Here is a 22,041-nt window from a genome sequence, read left to right as displayed (position 1 = left end):
TATATATATATATATATATATATATATATATATATATATATATATATATATATATATATATATATATATATATATATATATATATATATATATATATATATATATATATATATATATATATATATATATATATATATATATATATATATATTAATATATATATCTAGTGGCTATGGGGATTGTTTCCCTCAAGTTTAAGTATAGAAATGAACTACTAAAAATCAAAAGAAAATGTTCCTAAACTTTGGAGTGGAGGACTTCAAGAAATTGTCTATAGGAATTTTATAGTTCTATAAAATTTCTATAGACAATTTCTTGAAGTCTATAGAAATTCAAAATATATTTTTAAGTCTATAGAAATTTCTATAGACTTCAATTAATTGTCTATAGAAATTTTACAGAACTCAATTATTTTTATAGAACTTCTATAGAAATTAAAAAGTTTTATAGAAAATCTATAGAACTTTTTGTCCTGGGTAGTCTTTCGATCTCACAAAATAGAGTAAGATATGTAGAGTATTATGGGGATGGTGATTGTAAAAGCTATTCTTACGTTAAGAATACTTATCCTGGGATTACAGTGTGTAAGTTGGAGTGTGTTGGACATGTACAAAAACGTGTTGGTAGTAGATTGAGAAAGTTGAAAAAAACTATTAAAGGACTTGGAGGGGAAAGAAAATTAACAAATGCTACAATTAACCGTCGACAAAACTACAATGGAATTGCTGTTAGGCAAAATGTAAATGATTTAGAAGGTATGAAAAAGGCCATACTTGCAACATTGTTTCCTGTATCTTCATCAGCTGAAAATAATTGGCATGATCATTGCCCTGATGGTATCAATTGCTGGTGTCATTATAAACAGGACGAAGCTAATAAAACCTCTACCTACAAACCAGGCACAGGCCTTCCATTCTCAGTTGTCAGCCATTTAAAACCAATTTATATCGATCTATCTCAAGAAGAACTTTTACCTTAAACCTTAGAGAAATTTCAACAGAAAATAAAAAAGCTTTTGAACAGATAGCCTCTGCAACTATCAGAGGTCAAGAATCATAACCAGTTGGGACAACCAGGCTGTCAGTGACTGAGGGAGGTTGTCCATTACCTGTTATCCTCGGTAATTTAAATTTTGTATCTTTTCATTACTGTTTTTAATGGTCCCATTTTGTCTGTTCTAAGATTACATTTCATAACAAGGTTTTTTAAAATTTGTCTTTAGGAGCATCATGTTCAAAATCAACAACTGCAGAAAAGTATAAGTTAAGTGTCCAAGACCTGGTGCAAATTCAGCAAGCAACAGTCATGTCTAATATTGGAGTCAAAAAAACTTGCACTAAATTTGGTTTCCGAATCGCCTTTTTGAGCCAAACTATCAAGCAAATTTTCATAAAGCAGGGTTGCAACTTGCAAACTTTTTTACAAAAACTACAATTGCATCATCAGGCGAAAAAATACCACACAAAGAGTACAAAGTTGTTCACTGCAAAAATCTCTCTGACTTTGTCGCAGAAATTTCACTTAAGAGACAATTTCAAGCAGGTCATCTCATAAAAATTAGGATTGATGGAGGTCGAGGCTTCGTATAGCTTACAGTAAGTCTTCAAAGAATGAATGATGAAGATGATTCAAGCAGTCCACCTTCAAAAAAAGTTGTCACCTCTCAAGCTCTAAAAGACAGAGGAGTTAAAAAGCAATTTCTAATTACAGTTGCAGAGGATCTACTTGAGAATTACAGCAACGTCAAAAACATTATTGAGCTTATTCAACCTGGAAATGTATTTTTTGTGGTCTCTTACGACTTGAAAGTTGCTAACCTTTTATTTGGCTTGCAATGTCACTCTAGCTCACATCCATGCCTATACTATGATAGTGAAGCAAAGAACTTAGCTGAAAAAGGTGTGCTCAGGACGCTGTCTGATCTTCAAAAATGTTACACAGACTTTCTTTCAAAAGGTGGTGACATTAGGAGAAGAAAGTTTTTCAACAATGTTGTCCATAAACCGCTTCTAAAAGCTGATCCAAGCAAATTTATTTACGAACTAATTCCCCCAGTTGAAGAATTTCGAACATCTTTTTTAAGTCTAGGATTTGTAAGTGTGACCCCAAAAGTGCACATCGTTTTTTTTCACATTGATGATTTTATCAGAATGAAAAAAACATCCCTTGGTCCTTTCAGTGAACAATCTTTAGAAGCTCTTTATCAGGATTTTTCTGTTCAGTGGCAAAGACACAAACATTCAAAATTACATCCACAATATGGAAATTGGCTTGAAAGATGTGTGGTTGAATACAATAGCAAGCACATATAGGTGAAATATGTCTGTTGCATCTTTAATGAACATTGAAACCTTGCTACTTTAGAATAAGTGTTTGTGACAAAAAAAAATCAACTGAGAAAATAGCTATGGATTTATCTAAACTGATTCAAAAATGTGTTTTAAATTTAGAAATGATTCCAATTCAAAGAAAAAATTGTGATCAAAGAAGTCTTTTCCATTAAAAGTAAGGTCAAAATGACAAGTTCAAAGTAACAATGATTTCCGACACATTGACTGATGGCTTACTTTTTTATTTTTAAAGCCTCTATGTATAGACTATGCATATCAATAATAGTAATATCAGTTTTATAATCTATTTCTTATTTTTGAGTGTCTTTGGTGGTTTTGAGGGTCTCCGGGCGATAAAGCAAGGAACAAAAAATCCAAAAAATCAGTCATTTTATTTCCTTGGTCGAAGGCAGTTGATTTCAATTTTTTTATTTTTTGAAACTTAGATGCATGGGCTACCAAACCTAATTGGTTTTATTTTTTGAGCATGACTTTTATGTTTTGAGTCTCTCCGGGCAGATGTGTCAGGATGACAACCCAAATCAACTAGGAGGAAAAAGTGGAATGGGAAATCATAAGCTTTTTAATGCAATAAAAAAAAATTAAGGACGCCGTTTTCTTTTCCAGGTGCTTGACAAACGCCACAAAACATTGTAATTAATAACAAGATGCTGGATTTTGCCAAGCAATAGAATTATTTCAGCTGAGTTAATTCTCCTACCTGACTAAATCCATCGTTTAACATGTTTGAGACGAAATCTATTAGTATCGAGTCATAGCACGCCAGTATGCCAAGTAGATGAAAACAAATCTTAGTTGGTTACTTTATTTCATACACCACGCAATAAACAGATATTTCAGATTAGTCAAGTCTTGTTAATATTAGCTAATTAAAATTTACCTTCTTAATTTGTAATAGAATTGCGATAATATCAGTGGTGGCATTTTAAGTACATGCTCTAGATGTAAAACAATATATAAATCGTACGCACATTAAATAAAATGAAACTCGTTTGGCTTGCTTAGCAAATTTGATTGAAAGCAGTTATCCCTATTGTCTGCGCGTACCAATTCTGCTTAACGTATTGCGCTTTGTTTACAACTTTTCTAGTCATCACGTGGTATAACTCAGTCTGTATAAGAAGCACAACACTCATTACTCTGCAGTTTGAGGATTTCTTTAGCATGAATATCAAATAATAATTTGACTGTGCAAAGCTTATAAAAAGATCGGATGAAATTTTTCTAATAAATCAGCTAATTAATTTGTAATAATTAGCACACGGTTAAAAGGAGTTTGAGCTCTTAATGTTACTAAAACAAAAATTTTTTAACTTTAACTTAGGAAATTTACAGCTTATGCCTAGTGAAGTGGCCAAGATAGCTGTAGTTCAAAATTGTAATAGTTTGGTGAAAAATTAATTTAGGTTTTTATCGGTTGAGATAACACTTTCTTTCATGAAAACTTCAGTTGTAATAAAAAGTAATGGTGCTATTCTGCTAGTAGTACATATTTGAGTAAAATGTAAAGGCCTGATAAGTAACTAACTTAACTACTTCTAATTTTGCACCATTAGAAACAAAATAAAAAAACTCATATAAAAAGCTTACTGAACTTATCCACGACATCAACAATCAAAAACAAGTACATAGTTTAATATTCCTTTGCTCTGCACTCAAATGCATATTAAATGAAAACTGGATACATTTCACCATCACTAGTAATTAAAACTAGTCTTTATCGTTCTTATAAAACCAGTAACGATTTTCTAATATACCATTGCTTAAGATCTTCGTTTTTAGCAAATAGCAATAATCGAGTTCTTATTTGAAACGTGAAGAATTGTTTTAATTTAAGTAAAAGCAAGGACGTATCTTGAAGCCAGTTAACAGCAGTTCAGTGTAGCACTTTACTTAGATCTTTCTCTCATCTTTCTTCGCTTACGCTTAAGTCTTCGCATGCGTTTCTTCTTCCACTTGTCTCTCATGCTTGCGGTGTTGAAAGGAACGCATAAGAAATACAAATTTTATTATATAGTATTGTGATCTTCTACGTAGATATTTTTTATCCCTAGGTAAAAAAAAAAATTGACTTTCATTTTTATCACCGGTGGAGTGGTTGTTGATTCAGCAAGTTTTCAGCAATTTCCTGGGTATAACTCAGTTCAAGTCTCTCTGACTCGCTTACCGTAAAAACTTGGAACTTTTCTTTCAAGTAATTAAGTCTCATTTTTCTCTAGTATGGATGAATTGGGAATCCTGATGCCATGGGTAAATAGTCCTTTTTTATTCCCTGTATAAGAGAGTGCCTTACCTACAATAAACAAATCATTCTTGTGTAATTAACCATAAATTAAGTTCTGAGAAGTAAAAGACTTGGTACCTTAAAAAGAAATGTCATTTTTGTTCCCTATATGCTAGCAAACCATATTATATAATAGACTGAACCTATTTAATCAACTATAAAACGATTTCTAAAAAACACTTTTAAATTAAAGCTCACCAAAAATATAAGTTAATTTCAGGAAAGTTTAGAACATATTCAAAGTTATATTTTTGAACTTTGCTAGTTAATAAAATCTTTGATCCATTAAGAAAAATAATTTATAGAAAGGTTATAAATTACTCTTTCCCATACCAATTTATTGTTAATTTATATTTAGAATGCTGAAGTCTTCACTAGCAAACCATCTACTGGAAATTCTGGATTATATCAGCCAGTAGATCCAAATATTGACGATCTTTACATAAAGTTTGTTAACTTAAATTTTAGCACTTTTAACACTGATTAATCAAATTAAAAAAATTATTTAATTGTTTTTGAGAAAAAAGCAAAAAATGTAACTATTCCACAATCTGATTGCAAATTAAATTTTCTAAAAAGGGTTATCTGAAAATTATTAAACCTAAATGAAAGTTTATAAAAAGAAATGGTTATTTAGGAAATTAAAATTTAATCTACAAAAAACTACCAATATTTTTAATTATAATACTTACATTTTAGTTAAAAGTTATACATAATTGTTCTAATTATCATTTTTTGATTTATATAAATAATTTATATAAAAGCTGCACTAATTTTTGTACGTTTATCTTTTAAAATCTAAAAAACATTTAAACAATAAGAAAAGTATGTAATAGAGTTTATTGACTTCTAAATGGTTATAGATACAAAAAGCTTCAAAAGCAACTGGAGTTTCTTGAAGTACAAGAAGAATACATAAAAGATGAACAAAAGAACCTAAAAAAAGAGTATTTGCATGCACAGGAAGAAGTTAAAAGGATACAATCTGTCCCTCTTGTAATTGGACAGTTTTTAGAAGCAATTGATCAAAATACTGGAATTGTTGGTTCAACAACTGGTATGTAAAAGTTTCTAACTAACTTTTGAAGTTATTCTAAGTTGTACTTTCAAATGTGTCTGAATGGGGCATTAATAAACACTTAGTAACAAACATAATAATTACTTAAAATATGAAAATGAAGAATTAATTGATAAGTTAATTCATTAAAACTCTCTTTAAAAAAAAAAAACAACTTCTAAGGTTTGATCAAAATAAATCTGTTTGAAATGTCTTTTTGAGTATGTACTATCATGTTAGCAGTTTATTTATCTTTTACTACACACTTGATTTTTTGAATCAAAACTGGGTCAAGATATCTAGACCCTACATGCAATTAATATCATATATTTCCAATAACAAATTATCTTGCATTACCAAATATACTCAGGGCTTGTGATCAAGAAAATTGCTAAGTGTTTTATATCACGCTTGTAAAATTATGTTACCATTGAGCGCAATTATGCATGCTCGGGGTCAGGGCAGATCTCCATTATGGAAATTTATTTTTATTGTAAACGATGTGTGGAATATTATTAACAATAAGTCAAATAAATCTTACTTGATGTTTTTACAAAATTAAAAATATTCAGAAGCTTTAACTTTCTTATAGTTATTTCCTAATTTTCTATTCCAATTTCATTTGCACATTTTTATATTCACATTGTGGTTCCATGCGCACTTGGTTAAAATAGTTAACATTCCATTATTAAAGTTAGCTGTAACAACTTTAAACTGTTCATTCATTATGTTAGTGCAAAACGGAAAAATGCTGACAAAACAGCACAACAGAAACATGCGGAAAGCAAGTGATGTAATGCTTATATTTTATATAAGTACTTCGTATAAGGATATAAGTATAAGGAAGATGGAGTTTTACTGTTAAATCAACAAGTTTTATCATCTAAAAAATTTAATTACAAATATTTTATAAAAAAACAATATATAAAAGCTTTTTATTTTTTCAGTCCCAAACTTTTGAATGAGCGTGATTTTATACTCTCATTATAAGCTAAGCGAGTGTTGTTTATTCGCCTAGGAGGTTTAAAAATATCATTTATGGGCGTGTTTCACAAGCACAACGCGCCCGCTTCATCACAAGCCCTGTATACTTATAGCAAAAGTTTTTTATGGGGTGTGGACCTTGTTATATGGATACGCAGATTTTGGCAGTTTTCTTAAAACTAATGGTAAACATTTTCTTAATTTTTTCCAAATCACTCAGAGTTATAGATTTGTTATTTGTAAGATTGCCTTAGGTTTCTTCAAATAACAACTTCTATTGATTTAAATCACCAACTAAATTGTGTTTAATTTTTAGTACATAAACTTTTTTTTTTTTTTGTATAACATTCCCAATTATTCTTAAAAGGGCTGCCAATATGTCTTCATCTTTGTTTAGTTGGATTGTTTCATGTACCTAATATTTGAAAACTATAAAATATTATTAAATAGCAGAATACTGTCTTAATAGGAATTCGGCTGTAAATATTTATATGCTGCAGCGTTTTGATGCTTTTTACTGGTGATTCGACTAAAGTTTTTAGTTGCGTTTCATTCATTTTTTTTTTACTATCATGTTTCATTGTTATAATTAGTAATTTATTTTCAAGGATTTTCTTAACATATTATAATGAAAGAGAATCCCTTTTAGGTTCAAATTACTATGTACGAATATTAAGTACAATTGATAGAGAGTTGCTAAAGGCAAATTCTTCAGTAGCTCTCCATAAACATTCAAATGCACTTGTTGATATACTTCCACCTGAAGCTGACAGTAGTATTGCTATGTTGCAGGCAGATGAAAAACCAGATGTTTCCTATGCTGATATTGGGGGTAATAGAGTTTTTTTTTTTTTGTTCTTACATGCTCTTTTGTTTGAAAACAACATTTTATTTTATCTTTAGGGAAAAATTTAAAAACTTTGATTTTGAAAGCATAATCTGTTTTCAAAAATTAAGAGTATTTCAATGAGAATTTATTTAAAGTTATTGCTTTATTGCATAAAGCAATAACTTTAAAATTAATTACTGTAAGAAATAAAGATTGAAAGATATTCAAAGATAATGATTGTTAAAAGTCATTACAAGTAGCTTAGTGTATGTATATGTTTGCGTGTGTGTGTTTGTATATATATATATGTTTGTTGGGAATTTCGGAACTGTTTTTAAGTAATTTTGGAGTGCTGAATCCAAAAATTATATCTATTTTATTGGTCAGCTATTGTATTCCTCCAATAGAATATGCCTAGTAAGAGCAAACATCTAATTTTTGTCCTATTGTGACAGGATAATAGCATCTCTGAATAATACATTTAAATTAACCATACAGAATGAGAACCCTTTAATACATGAACAATTCTATGTTTTTATATTGGCTTTTAAAATATTTTAAATTATTACTCTTAATGATTATATATGGTTTTAAATTTGTTTCAAATTCAGTGCTCAAGAATTATTTAAAACAAGATTCTTACACCAATTCAAAAATTTTTTTTGTTAGTCTGTTACTTAAAGACCTGAGTAAATGAATAAAGCATTGCTAAACATGTTTATTTATTGCTCAATAATTTTGTTAAGTAAAGAGTTTCATTTTTCATCACAAAGGAGCTGAATTTAGGTTTTAATTTTATTAGTCATTTCAGAAAATCATAACAGTTTTCATTACCATGACAAAACAGTGTCATGAATAAAAGTGATTGAGTGAAGTTTTAACTAAAAAAGACTAAAAAACCTTAAAACAAATTTATTTTTTTAGACAGAAAAGATTATTTTTAAAATTAAGGTGTTCTTAAAAGTTTTCCTGCAGACCACCAATTTTCTTCCTATTTTTACCATAATATAGAGTAGAGACTTAGTTATGGAAATGTTTTCTAAATTGATGCCCTTAAAACTTTTAATTAGTTTTATTTTATCCAAGGTATGGATATTCAAAAGCAAGAAATGCGTGAAGCTGTCGAGCTGCCCTTAACACACTTCCAACTATATAAGCAAATTGGTATTGACCCACCTCGTGGTGTGTTGATGTATGGACCTCCTGGTTGTGGAAAAACTATGTTAGCTAAAGCTGTTGCACATCATACTACAGCTGCTTTTATAAGAGTTGTAGGATCAGAGTTTGTACAAAAGTATTTAGGTGAAGGTCCTCGTATGGTTAGAGATGTTTTCAGATTAGCAAAAGAAAATGCACCTGCTATTATTTTTATAGATGAAATTGATGCTATTGCAACCAAAAGGTTTGATGCACAGACCGGAGGTACTTTTCCTCTAATTTTGAGGCTAATATTATAAACATTAGAACTGTGTGAAAAAAAACAGTTGCATTTAATTTTATTTACTAGATAAGGAAAGTGTAGTACTTACTAGTCATATTAGATATATTTGGATCACAAAGTTTCTTTTTTTTAGTGAAAAGTAAAGGTAAGGAGAATACAGAATAATCTTTATATTTTTTTCAAGCAAGATTTAATACAAATTTATTAAAGTTTGCATGAAAAAATGCTAGCTAACTTCATTATATAACTCTGGCTGTATGTATCTGTTGAAAATTGGCAATGCTAAATCAAGATGCACATAATATATAAGTTATATTCAAACTGTATAGTTAACTTACATTTAAAGTATCTGCTGTGTGACTGCAAATTTTGTAAAAAATTTATTTTTTGACAAAAATTTAGATTGAAAATTTGAAGCCAAAAAATAATAACAAAAAATGCTTAGAGCTAGTACTTAGAGTACATTTAACTATCTGGTCAATATCCGGGTACCCGGGTATCCATTCCAGTCTCCAAAGTAGAACTTGTTAAAGTCCCTTTAAAACATTTTTATGACTGCTCAGATCCCCAAAGTTGAAGTATTTTGACACCACTTTTTCGACAAAATTTTTTGGAATCAATCATTCAATAGCAGTTATTAACTATCAAACTCGATACCTCCTCCGTTCAATAACCGGGTACCCCAGTATTCACTTAAGTTATTACAAATGAAAGCCGGGTTTATACACAATAATAATACTGTTTATTAAAGTATTTTTTTTTATTTAAACACATTGCCATAAAAAATAACAAAGAAGTTAATTATTTCACACACTCCTCATATGTTGTGGTTGAAACACAATGCTCATCACAAATAAGGAACTCAGATATCAAACATGATTTTCGAGATTTGCGACGTTTTTTAAATTTGCTGGTGAGACAAACATGGCATACCCCAGTAATCTTTTTCCTTCTGGTTGAATCAAGTTGTGCCTGGGGTTTAGAATATTTAGATGCTGTTGGTTGCACATGGATTTATTGCTTGACCAAAAAAACTTTCAATTGCCACTTTCGTAGTAAACTGCCTCATGATTTGTGGATTATGCAAACGTTTTTCAACAAACGGAGTACACAGCTCTCTGCCCAGTTGCCGATAAAACAATCGTCGTTCATATGATTTTTTTGGAAACACTTTATTATTCTCATAATAAAGGATATATGCTGCAAGGCAGGTAACATCGAGAATATTGTAGAAAAATGCTAGAGGCCATCTTTGAGTTAATCTTTTAGTAGTATATCTACCAAGCATTTTATTCATTGTGTCAACACCGGCTTTTGACCAGTTGTAAAATTCAATAATTTCTGGTTTTTTCTTTGCATCATCACCGATCTTTGCTACCTGATGCATTGATGACAGCATAATCACTGGTTTGTTTTTTTTGGGCACATAACTACACATGGTTACTTTTTCATGAAAGCCAAACACGGTGGATAGTTCTTCTCGTGTTTTCAATGCAGTCATTGCTGGTGGAATGTATGTCTTATTAAAAAGTGCCAACAATTGTTAGATCCCAGGATAGTAAAAATTTTGCCAATGACAGAGTAGTGAAGTAATTATCCATTGTAATGTTTCTACCAGATCCTTTGTATTGTAATACCAAGTCTTTTACAACTCTCTCACCAACATTTTTCTCGCGACCGGCACTTGATTTTCCAGTGTAAATCTGACCTGTGAGGGGATTTGAGTTTTCTGCATCACATATCCACCATACTTTAATTCTATACTTGGCTGGCTTTGATGGAGTATATTGAGTGAACTTAGTTCGACCCCAATATGAGTAAAGTTGCTCGTCGATGGTCAGGTGCTCTGTTGGGTTATAATGTTTTCCTAAATTACTATTAAACATTGTCCAAATGTCTCGTAATGGAGCAGCTTTATCAATCTCCATGTGTTGAGTACGAGTATTGGCATCATTAAATCGAATAAAATGAATGATGTTCCAAAAGCGATTGATACCCATTGCTGCACGATACAATGAATATGAGTACAACTGCCACATATCCTTTGTATTGTCAGTATTTGAGTTGTTGGCACCAGAGGTTATCAAAATAGCCAGGAATGCATAAAAGTCCTGAAGATCAAGATTTTGCCACACTAGTTGTTTTTTCATTGGATTTTTTTCATTATATGTTGTATATGTTGAGTTTGCTTTTTTATTCGTATGACGTATAATGATATCAGCCAGCCTGGAGTGAAAATCAATTTGAATGTGTCTAGAATTGACAGCATGTTCGTATTTCTTTTAAGCCCACACCTCTGTTGCACAATATCATGCCTTGCAACTTGATGTTCACTTTTTGGTATCTCAGTCCACTTTGTACCATCTTTTGCTGTCATAGTTGGCCCACTAACTGGCGTTTCTAAGGCTTGAAGGCTTGAAGGTTTATAGTTACAGTATCAGACAAAACATGGTGGACAAACTCAAATTTAGAACAAAAGTTGATCAAAAACTAAAAAGAACTAGTAAAACAATTGTACATATTAATTTTTAAATAGTTTATTATGTTCTTAACAAAATTTAAAACGTTTGAATCATACTAAGAATCACAAAAAAAATTTGTAACACATTTTTCTCAACAAACTACATTTTTCCTTGAACAAAACAAGGTGGACAAATCAAAGCGAAGCTTTTTTTATAAGATTTCATTGTATTTATTCAATTTACCGCATTCTTTTGTTTTCACTTTTATCATAACATTACTCTAAAATAATAAAATAGATTTTGGAACGTCTGGCCAATTATTTTTTCAATTAAACTAAAAATAGATTTAACTCGTGATATATGGGGTAAATTGCAACTTAAAATGGCTTACGACAAATTAGGAAGTGTTTTACGTGAAAATATTATTAAAGATTTTAAAAGCGGAAAATGTCAAGCTGAAATTTGTAGAAAATATAATATATATAAATCGACTGTAAGCAAAACTGTCAAATCATTTGGATCTCGTGACTGCTATAAAACAAAACATCGGGGCGGACGTCCAAGAAAAACATCACAAAGACTAGATCGAATAATTGTTAAAGAGCTTTAAAAAGATCCATTTTTGTCATCCACAAAATTAACCAAAAAACTTGAACTACAAATCTCTAATCGCACTGTGCGAGGAAGAGCTAACTAAGCAAAATTGTTTTCTCGAATGGCTGCCAAGAAACCGCTAGTTTCCTTTAAAAATAGAAAGCTAAGACTTGCGTTTGCCAAAGCACACCAAAATTGGACTGTAGACCAGTGGAAAAACATACTTTTTAGTGATGAATCAAAATATAACCTTTTTGGAAGCAACGGCAAGAAGCGAGTCTGGAGAACAAAGAACACCAGATTCAGTACTAAAAATACCAAGAAGAGTGTTAAGCATGGAATGTCTGCTATGGTTTGGGGATGTTTCTCAGCACTAGGAACTGGTCCTATTCACAAAATAAATGGAATTATGGACCACTTTGTTTACAAAGATATAATGGAAGATGTTATGTTACTACATGCTGAATGGGAGATGCCCCTAAAATAGATTTTTCAACAGGACAATGATCCCAAACATACGTCAAAAATTGTAAAACAATGGTTCAAGGACAAGAATATCACCATAATGCAGTGGCCTGCACAAAGCCCTGACTTGAATCCCATAGAAAATTTGTGGGAAATAATTGACAATAAGATTGAGCGTGCAAATGTGAAGACCAGTGAGGAATTATTTGAACAAATCGAGAAGGCCTGGCGAGAGATTGATATGAGAATTGTTGACTCATTAATTGCGTCTGTGCCCCGAAGAATGAAAGAAGTAATTAAAAGTAAAGGAGGTCCTACCAAATATTAAGTTAACTTTTGAAGTTTTTTGAAAAATAATAAGTTAATTTTTGAATTTTTTTTGTCCAAAGAAAAATGTAGTTTGTTAGGGAAAATGTGTTTTTAAACTTTTTTAATGATTTTTAGTATGATTCAAAAGTTTTAAGTTTTGTTAACAACATAATAAATACATAAAAAATAATGTTCAATTATTTTACTAGTTCTTTTTAGTTTTTGTTCTAAATTTGAGTTTGTCCACCATGTTTCGTCCAATACTGTAGATAATTCAGGCTAACCCAAACTTTTTACTTACTCTGTATAATTATCAGTATAGATAAAATCGTTTTTCAGTCTAATTCAATTATTAGTTCGAATTTAGTTCAGTCCATTTAAAATATTAGGAAAATTATTTTTGTCTGAAAATGGACAGCATTAAATTTCTTACATAGTCCTCAAAGATTTGTTTGATTAAGAAAAGGGGATTTTCAAAGTAATCTTAAAACAGAGGTAAAATTAAAAAAAGAAATCTTAAATTAGAGGTATGAGAATCATCTACTACTAATTAGCATTCCAATTAGAAATTTGATTTTTTTGTTTTGACTGATAAATTTTCTATTTTTACCATAACTATAATTAAGGTTATGTCTAATAGTCATTTTTCAATTGTTTTAGCTGATAGAGAAGTTCAAAGAATTTTATTGGAGTTGTTAAACCAAATGGATGGCTTTGATCAAAATGTCAATGTTAAGGTATATGAGATTACAAACTTTTTTCTCATTTTGGTTACATTATTAAAAAATGCTCAATTTTCTTCTCCAGCAAAACTTATTTGCTATAATTATTTTAATATTATGCAACAAAACAAAGATGAGCTAGATTAATATCTACTATAATGTATCCACTATATCCTTCATGAAATAATACCATTGAATTTAACATGAATCCGTGATATATAAATTCACTTAATTCAAAACTAAACTAAAACACAATTTAAATTTGGTGACTAGAACTTGTTTTGTTTTCATGTGTTCATTAGTATACATGTTTGTTTCATCACTTTAGGTAATAATGGCAACGAACAGGGCCGATACTCTAGACCCTGCTCTGTTAAGGCCTGGTCGTTTAGATCGGAAAATTGAGTTTCCAATGCCTGATAGGCGCCAGAAAAGACTAATTTTTTCAACAATAACTGCGAAAATGAATCTGTCAGATGAAGTTGATCTAGAAGATTGTATCTTTTTCTTTTTGCGTTTTTTTTTAATATTTTTTAAGCGATAAACTTTTTCACATAAAAGAAGATAAAGAGTTCTTAATAGGGGTGGTAAATTAATCGGTATTTTGAATAAATCGATTAACGATTAATTTTAGCTAAATTAATCGATTAATTTTCGATTAATTTTTAAAAATTTTTACGAGTTTCAAAAATTAAATTGCTACTCATTAAGGTTTTATTTCTCTTTTTTCGTCAGATATGATCTTAACAAACATAAGTTATTGTTAATATTGACATTTAAACTAGTTCGTTACTTAGTAATAAACAAACAAGCAGCCCTAAAACGTCTTTCTGCTTCTATAGAAGACGGGGGAAGGCTTGGAATGGCGTTTTAAGTCTTTTATAAAGCGCATGGTCTTTTTCCAGTGCTTTCAAATACTGACACTTTACGTTTAATACAAATCAAAATTTCTTGAGGGGATGAATTACAAGTCCTTTAGCTGTTCCTATTGATGAAGTTCTAGGTGATAGAATTTCTGCTTGTTCTTCAGCTTTAGTTTTTTTTCTCATTGGTTCCATATTAGAAGTGGATTTAAACTCTGATGCTGCTTCTAATTCACTATTCCTTAGGTTATCATCACGTAGAAACAAGCATTACATTTCTCTTGCTGTTTTAACAATACCATTTTTCTTTGGGTACTTTAAAAGATTACCTGGTGATTCTGAATCTGACTTATAGTCACCCGGATTATCTAAATGGCAAATTAATCCAACAATATTACAATTTCTTCTTTTATTAATTTTCTCAGAGACAACAGTAAATAAATTTTGACCTTTATTAATATTTTGCTCTTTAAGATTAAAAACAAAATAATTTTTTCAGATTTCATCAGATTACAGTCTTTCCTAATGCTATAAAGCATAGCTCTACAATATGAAGAGCCTGAACAATATCAGAGATCTGTTTTATTTCTTCTTTTAAAATCAAATCAGTTCTGGATATATCCACAAGAGCTTTTCCAATAGCACTTTTTAATTCCAAGATTCTTTTTAACATACTGATTTGAGAATTCCATCCTGTTTTAATATCAGAATAAGCTTAAGCTCTTTTCCTAAATCGGCTTTACAAATGTTTTGAAGAATATCATTTTTAAGTGGCGATTTTCTAAACATCTTGAATTTTTTACGAACTTTTGGTATAAGAATAGCATAGGCCTCATTAAACTGGGTTCCCTCATCAACAAAACTATTATTTTCTTCATTCCAGCATTCTTCATTGTCATTAACATCATCAGGATCAGATTCACCTTCTGCATTTTCATCATCCTCATCATTGTTTAGTTCTTCTTCAGTTGTTTCCATTGCTGAACTCTTTTTCTTATAAAGAGTATCACATACTGCAAGATAAATCTCATGGCAATTGTTAAGTTGGTGAACAACCCCCATTTATCGTCCCATTTTCTTCATAATTGAAGCACCATCAGCGATACATCCGAAGATATCAATGGTCAGATTCAATCCGGATTCTTTCGACCAGGCTATTTGTACTACCGCACTGAAAATACTGTACAATCTCTGTAACTCGAATTTTTACGGGGAAAAATAAAAGTTTGAATTAGAGAGATTTTCGAATTATAGAATGTTGACTCTTCTTAATCGCATTTCACGGTGACTTTACATTTAATCGAATTACGGAAGTTTTGGAATTATGGAGATTCAAATTAGAGAGATTTTACTGTATATTATTTGTTTACATTTCACAGCGGTACGAGGTAAAAGTTTATTGTCAAAAAACGCCGAATTTTTTTGATTTTTAAAGCGGCTTTAAAAACTAAAACGCTTGAAACGATTTTTAAAATTATTCGATTAATCGTTTGGAAATTAATCGATTAACGATAAAGCTTTTTTAATCGTTTATCGGTTACCACCCCTAGTTCTTAATTTTGATAATTTTTCAAGTTTTTTTCATATTTAGTTATTACGTAACACATATTACGAAAGTTTTATAAACATTCCTTAAGTATATAAAGATATTGCTCGTCCTGACAAAATCTCTGGAGCTGATATTAACGCCATAGTGCAGGAGGTTAAGTGTTTAACTTATTCAAAATTTTGAAAATTTTATTCTACTGTTTTATAATTAGTAAAATCACATTTTTATTGAGCTGTATATTTTATATTTCAACGTTGATCTTTATACAGGCCGGCATGCAAGCTGTTCGTGAAAATAGATATGTGGTTTTAGCTAAAGACTTTGAAAAAGGTTATAAAAACAACATTAAGAAAGACGAACAAGAACATGATTTTTATAAATAAGGATAATTGATATATTTGCTTTGAAAAGTTTTCGTTGATCATATTAATTTATGATTTTTTCTACTTATAAAATATTTATTGTAAATAAATTTCAAAAGTGTTGTTTTGCTTTTCTGCTCGTACTCTTCAACAGCTAGTGAAAGCGCCGACACTTATTAACTTACAAACATTTCCGCCTTCATGCAAAATCATAATATTGTTGTTAAATCTGTGCAAGCGACAACAAAATGAGTCAAAAATCAAATTTCCTTTTAGTCACAAAAAAACCCAGGAAGTGTATTATAAATACATAAAATTGTAGTTTTGATGCAATTAATGGCCAAAGTTGCAATTTTGCATACGAAGTTTTGTGATTCCGGCCTCTGTTTTTCTAGTTGAATTTCAGTGACTTATTAAATCAAACTCTAAAAATGCAGGAGTTTAGTGGTCAGGAACTAATGTTACTTTACATTCTCAAATATTTCATTTGCTCTAATTTGAGGTCCAGCGAAAATACCTTTTTTTCAAATTTTCTGAACTTTGCTGTGGCTTGGAATACCATATACCAGGGGTGGCCACAATAAGGCCCAAGGGCCAACTCCGGCCCTCAGCAACCTTTTATCCGGCCCGTCAGTTAATTTTAAAGATAATAAAAAAAACTATAAACATATATGATATTAATAAATTATATAATATTTAAATTTATAAACTAATAAGTTTGTAAAAAAAAACAATCGCTTTAAATAATTAAAAATATATTTAAAAAATCCTGCCGGCAATTAATCGCAGGATTAATTTCCGGCAATTACCATTTGCGTTTTTTAATTGTAAATGGCATCTTCAAAATCAAAACAACGAAAAATCGACGAGGAATGTCGTTTATTTAATGATGAATGACAAACTAAATACTTTTTTGTTGAATGTAATTCAGTGCTAGTATGTTTAATATGTAATGAATCGGTTGCAGTGTGCAAAGAATATAATTTAAGGAGGCACTATGATACAAAACATTCAAAAGCTTGTAATCAGTTTGTCAACGAGGTGCGGAAAGAAAAATCAATTAAATTGAAAAATAAGTTATTTGAACAACAAGATTTGTTAAAAAGGGGCAACACTGAAACAGAAAATGCTGCTATTGCAAGTTATGAAGTGAGTCTTCTTTTAGCTAAAAATTGTAAACCATTCAGTGATGGGGAAATAATTAAGGAATCTCTTGAAATTGTGTTCAAAAACATTTGTCCTGAAAAAATGAAAATTTTAAATAATATCTCCCTCCCAAGACAAACAATTACAAGAAGAACATGTGATAGTGCTGATGATTTGAGTGTCATTGGCTGAAAAAATAAAAGCATTTCAGTATTATTCAATAGCTATAGATGAATCAACTGATATATCACTAACTGCTCAATTAGCTATTTTTATTCGTGATATTGATAATGATTTTCTTATTACTGAAGAGCTACTTGACATCTGTCCTATGCAAGGCAAAACAACAGGAGAAGACATTTTTCTTGCCATGAAGAAAGTATTTAAAAAGTTCAACTTGAATTACAACAGATTAATTTCAATTACATCAGATGGTGACAGCTCAATGATTGGAAAAATAATGGGTTTGTTTCCAGACTGGAAAATGAAATGGCAGAAAACAACGTGTCATTAATTAAGCTGCATTGTATTATTCATCAGCAAAATTTAACAGCAAAGACTATGGATGTGGAAAATGTAATGTCTGTAGTAGTTAAAGCAATAAACAGCATTAAGTCCGGTGCATTACAAAGTAGGCAATTTGAGGCTTTTCTTACTGAAAATGACTCTGAATATGGTGTTCTGCTTTATTATACTGAGGTGAGATGGCTTTCTAGAGGTAATATGTTGAAAAGAACTTATGATTTAAGACAAAATATGTTGGATTTTTTCAAAATTATCAACAAAGATTATCCACCAGAGCTAGAAGAAATAGAGTTTATTGAAAAATTTGCATTTCTAGTAGACTTGACCCAACATTACAATATACTTAACAAAGAACTCCAAGGAAAAGATCAATTAATTGGAAAAATGTTCAACCTTATTCTAGCTTTTCAGTTGAAATTAACTTTGTGGGAGCAGCAGTTAAGAACTGGAAATTTCAGTCATTTTCCAACTTTGGGTGAGCTGAATCCTAGAAACACAGCAATATATGTTATCTGTATTGCTGAATTGAAAACGAGATTTTCAAAAATGTTTGCAGATGTTAAGAATCATGCAGACAAAATCCAATTGTTCACAGAGCCATTCTCTGCTGATATTGAAACTGTACCAGAAAAATTCCAAATGGAGTTAATTGATCTTCAATGCAGCGATGTTTTGAGAGAAGCATATAATAAACAAAATTTATTGTTATTTTACAAACATTTTGACCAGAATAAGTACACCAACTGAGTCAACTATGCAAAAATGATGGGTGTCTTGTTTGGTAGCACTTATTTGTGTGAAAGTGTTTTTTCTCGTATGAAATTTGCAAAATCCAAAACAAGATCTGTACTGACAGATACCAACTTGCAGAATACATTAAGAATCGCAACCAGTCAGTTGCCTATTGACATTAAAAATATTGTGAATAAAAAGGCAGGTTCGTGATTACCAATAAACTATAATTTGTGTTATACCTAACAGCCTTGTGACCAGCATATGTTGTTAGCTAGTAAATATGTGTGTTTAAGTGTTATTCCTTTGCAAATCAATATTTTTAAGTAAAATATTTAAAAAAAACTATATTATCAAAAATCTCCGGCCCCATTTAACAGTTGAAAAGCTAACTTTGGCCCTTATCAAAAAAGTTATGGCCACCCCTGTTTTACATGAATGTAGATCTTGCTTGATACGCGGTTCACACATTTTTTATCTCGGATGACAATAAAAGTGGCCTATATTGTTGGGCAGATAAGCAATGTCTAAAAAATAGAGAACCAGTAACAGCTGCCCTCTGATTTTTATTGTTTTGGCTCATCAAATTACACTGGGCGTCCAGATCGAGGAGAATCGCTTAGCTTAAATTGATTAATTTTCAATTGATTTGAGAGCTGTTCATTCAGCTATGAAGCCTTCTCTGAAAACGGAAAAGATGTTTCTGACGTCTTAAATAGCATTGGACTTTGCTTGATTGCGATCATACTCAAAAAGGTGTCGGAGATGTTAGTTTTTTCAGCTTGGAGTTCCGTAAATCTAGATCTATTAAAGAAATTTTTAACGAGCAGGAATATTAAGGTTTCAAAAAATATAAAAGAACAAAAGAAACGCTAAAAAATATTACTTCACTCCAATGATGATGATGATGATCATAATCATCATCATCATCATCAGCATTGTTATTAAACTTCAATAATAATATTCATTAAAATGATAACAATATTGATCTAACTTTTGTAGATGCCATATTGATCTAACTTTTGTAGATGCCACATAAGCCAAAGCGAGAAAAATAATAAGGAGATTCTTCAGGCACCTCTATATGTTTTTAAAGATAGAAAAACTATATCAGCTGTTGCTAATTGCATACAATGTCTTTGGCTTTTCTTATCTCAAAAGTGACGCATTAATTGACACTACCAGTTTCTGAAGGGTTTTCCTGAGCAAGAGTAGAAGAATTTGATGAATCTTGTTCAGGTATATCTTAATGATATGCGTCTATTTTATAATTAGTAAGATATCAACAATTTCCCCAATTAAACTTATGATTGTGATAAAGCTGGTCTGTCAGGTGCAAACGTTAACTGTTAAGGATTGTGGCACACTAACAACATACCTGGCCACTATCAATGCAGAAGGAAACAACTTACCACTTTTTTTTCATATTCAATGGAACGAAGATTCCTGGTGTTTCAAAATTTCCTTTAAATGTATAAGTTGAAATCAAACTATTTGTTCCGAGAAAAAAAAAATTAGTTTGAAAATTTTCTTCACTCAGCACAAAATATTGAAATGATAGCATGCAAAATTTTGCATTTTTATAGCATAAGTAATGTTTTTCTACATTAAATCATCACTCTATACTAAATTCAAGTTAATTAATTCACTTTAAGCATATTGTCATGAATTTCCAATGTTTATTTCTAAGAACGAATTAGTTACACTACAAAATTTAAAGCCTGGAATTCTTAAAAAAGTTTTCAGAGAGAAAGAAAACATAAATATAAAAGCTACAAATAAGAAAAAAGGTTCTGGTTTAAGGATAAATTGATCTGTTATTTTCTTTCAGAAAGGCAAAAAGACAAAACCGATTTTTCTGAATTCTACAAATGTTTGCTGTTGAAATTCACCAAGTATGACTCCAATTTTTCTCCGTATTCTGGGTGGTTGGTTGGCCTTTTAAATCTTTTCCACTGCGTGCTGAAGGAATGATGTAAGGACTCAGTAGCTTGCTTACTGTATCAACCAAGTGGCTCAAGCAACAGAAGCAACAAAATTTTGAATAAGATGAAGCACAGCATGTACTTTTGGAGTCACACTGACCGTTTGCAACTGAAGGAATGATCTCTGAAAGCTTGAAATCTTTTCATCATAGCCAAAATGACACAACAGATTCAAACTTTCTCAGTGTGTCAATGATTGAAACACTTCAAAAGCACAGTGGTTCTCAACAAACCTTTGCAAAACATCAATGTTTTTTAGGAACTTGTGACTTATTGCCAGCAAACTAACTGTCGTGAATAAAGTCTTCAAGATATAATTAGCGTGTGCGAAGGTGTTAATATTTTGTAGGTGCTAATGAGCGAAGGTGTTAATGTTTATAGGTGCTAGTTTATGTAGGTGTTAATGTATGTAATTGCTATTGCATTAAATGTGTGAAAATGATGCAATTGTAAAAGTGTATAAAAAGAGAGTGAAATGTATATATTTTGTAAAATGTATTGGTTCGCAGTCAGATGTAAAAAATATTATCAAGTTCAAAAAGTGACTCTTTAGTGTCTCAGGGAAAGTCTAAATAATTCCCCACACTATTTGGTGGCGACTACTGCCAAGACGAACGAAACCTACGAGTTAGCGAAAAATGGACCAAGAACGAACTTACCAGAGAAAAATCAACATGATAAGAATAAACATTAAAAGCATAGAACGCAACACGATTAATGGCAACAAATCAAGCATAATCTTGGCGTTGGACAAAATAACAAATTTATTGGGAAGATTTGAAATGGCAAAGGATGAGCTGACCAGAAAAATGCTTGACGACGGCGAAAACATCGATTCGGTAGAAGAATAGCTTTCGAAACCAGTAACGGAAGTAGAAACAGCGATTGAAATCAAAAACAAAATGGTGGACAAGTTGGATTCGATAAACAAAAACGAATGCGTCAGAAAATTCGAGTATGAAAAACAAATCATGGAACAGCAGTTAACGATTCAAAAAGAAGCAGAACAAGCCTCATTGAGAAAACTTCAGAGCGAAGAAGAATTGTATCTAAAGAAACTAAAAATGAAAGAAACATTGCGTAAATCACTTGGAAACGAAAACGAAGCTACTCAACAATCCGTCAAGCTTCAAAAATACACAATCACAAAATTTAATAGCGATTATAAAGACTGGTTACAATTTTGGAATCAATTCACGGTAGAAGTTGACAACTCAAACATAACAAACATCAGCAAATTCAACTACTTACTGGAACTCGTCGAAGGAAAGCTAAACCTAATTAACTAAGATACTATTCATAACAATCAAAACACCCAAAATCAACCATTAGTAATTTACACGCTATTTAACGAAAATGAAAAGATGCCATCGCCCAAAAA

At 30.7% G+C, this 22,041-nt stretch overlaps 1 protein-coding gene and 1 pseudogene across 1 annotated transcript; both read left to right on the top strand.

Moving 5' to 3' along the window:
- Positions 1–4,453: 4,453 nt before the first annotated feature.
- LOC145191093 (26S proteasome regulatory subunit 6B) lies at positions 4,454–16,394 on the top strand. The gene is made up of 9 exons (XM_090066960.1): positions 4,454–4,601; positions 4,994–5,082; positions 5,499–5,692; positions 7,326–7,508; positions 8,592–8,927; positions 13,437–13,513; positions 13,827–13,995; positions 16,008–16,063; positions 16,180–16,394. Exons 1-9 carry the CDS (start codon positions 4,572–4,574, stop codon positions 16,291–16,293), a joined length of 1,248 nt encoding a protein of 415 aa, XP_089923086.1. The 5' UTR covers positions 4,454–4,571; the 3' UTR covers positions 16,294–16,394.
- Positions 16,395–17,907: 1,513 nt separating this feature from the next.
- On the top strand, positions 17,908–18,690 carry LOC149881947 (general transcription factor II-I repeat domain-containing protein 2B pseudogene; annotated as a pseudogene).
- The last annotated feature ends 3,351 nt before the right edge of the window (positions 18,691–22,041 follow it).

This window comes from Hydra viridissima, unplaced genomic scaffold, assembly GCF_058129835.1.
Source record: "Hydra viridissima isolate aposymbiotic clone 2 unplaced genomic scaffold, HvirCarnegie_v1 scaffold_11, whole genome shotgun sequence".
NCBI classification, from domain to species: Eukaryota; Metazoa; Cnidaria; class Hydrozoa; order Anthoathecata; family Hydridae; genus Hydra; species Hydra viridissima.
This window is presented reverse-complemented; position numbering and strand designations above follow the sequence as displayed.

Bases quoted from the DNA above. Each gene is read 5' to 3' on its own strand.
- LOC145191093 (XM_090066960.1), top strand. From the start codon at position 4,572: ATGGATGAATTGGGAATCCTGATGCCATGG. The intron at 5,083-5,498 runs GTTTGTTAACTT...AAATGGTTATAG, and splicing joins ATTGACGATCTTTACATAAA to ATACAAAAAGCTTCAAAAGC. The intron at 5,693-7,325 runs GTATGTAAAAGT...AATCCCTTTTAG, and splicing joins AATTGTTGGTTCAACAACTG to GTTCAAATTACTATGTACGA.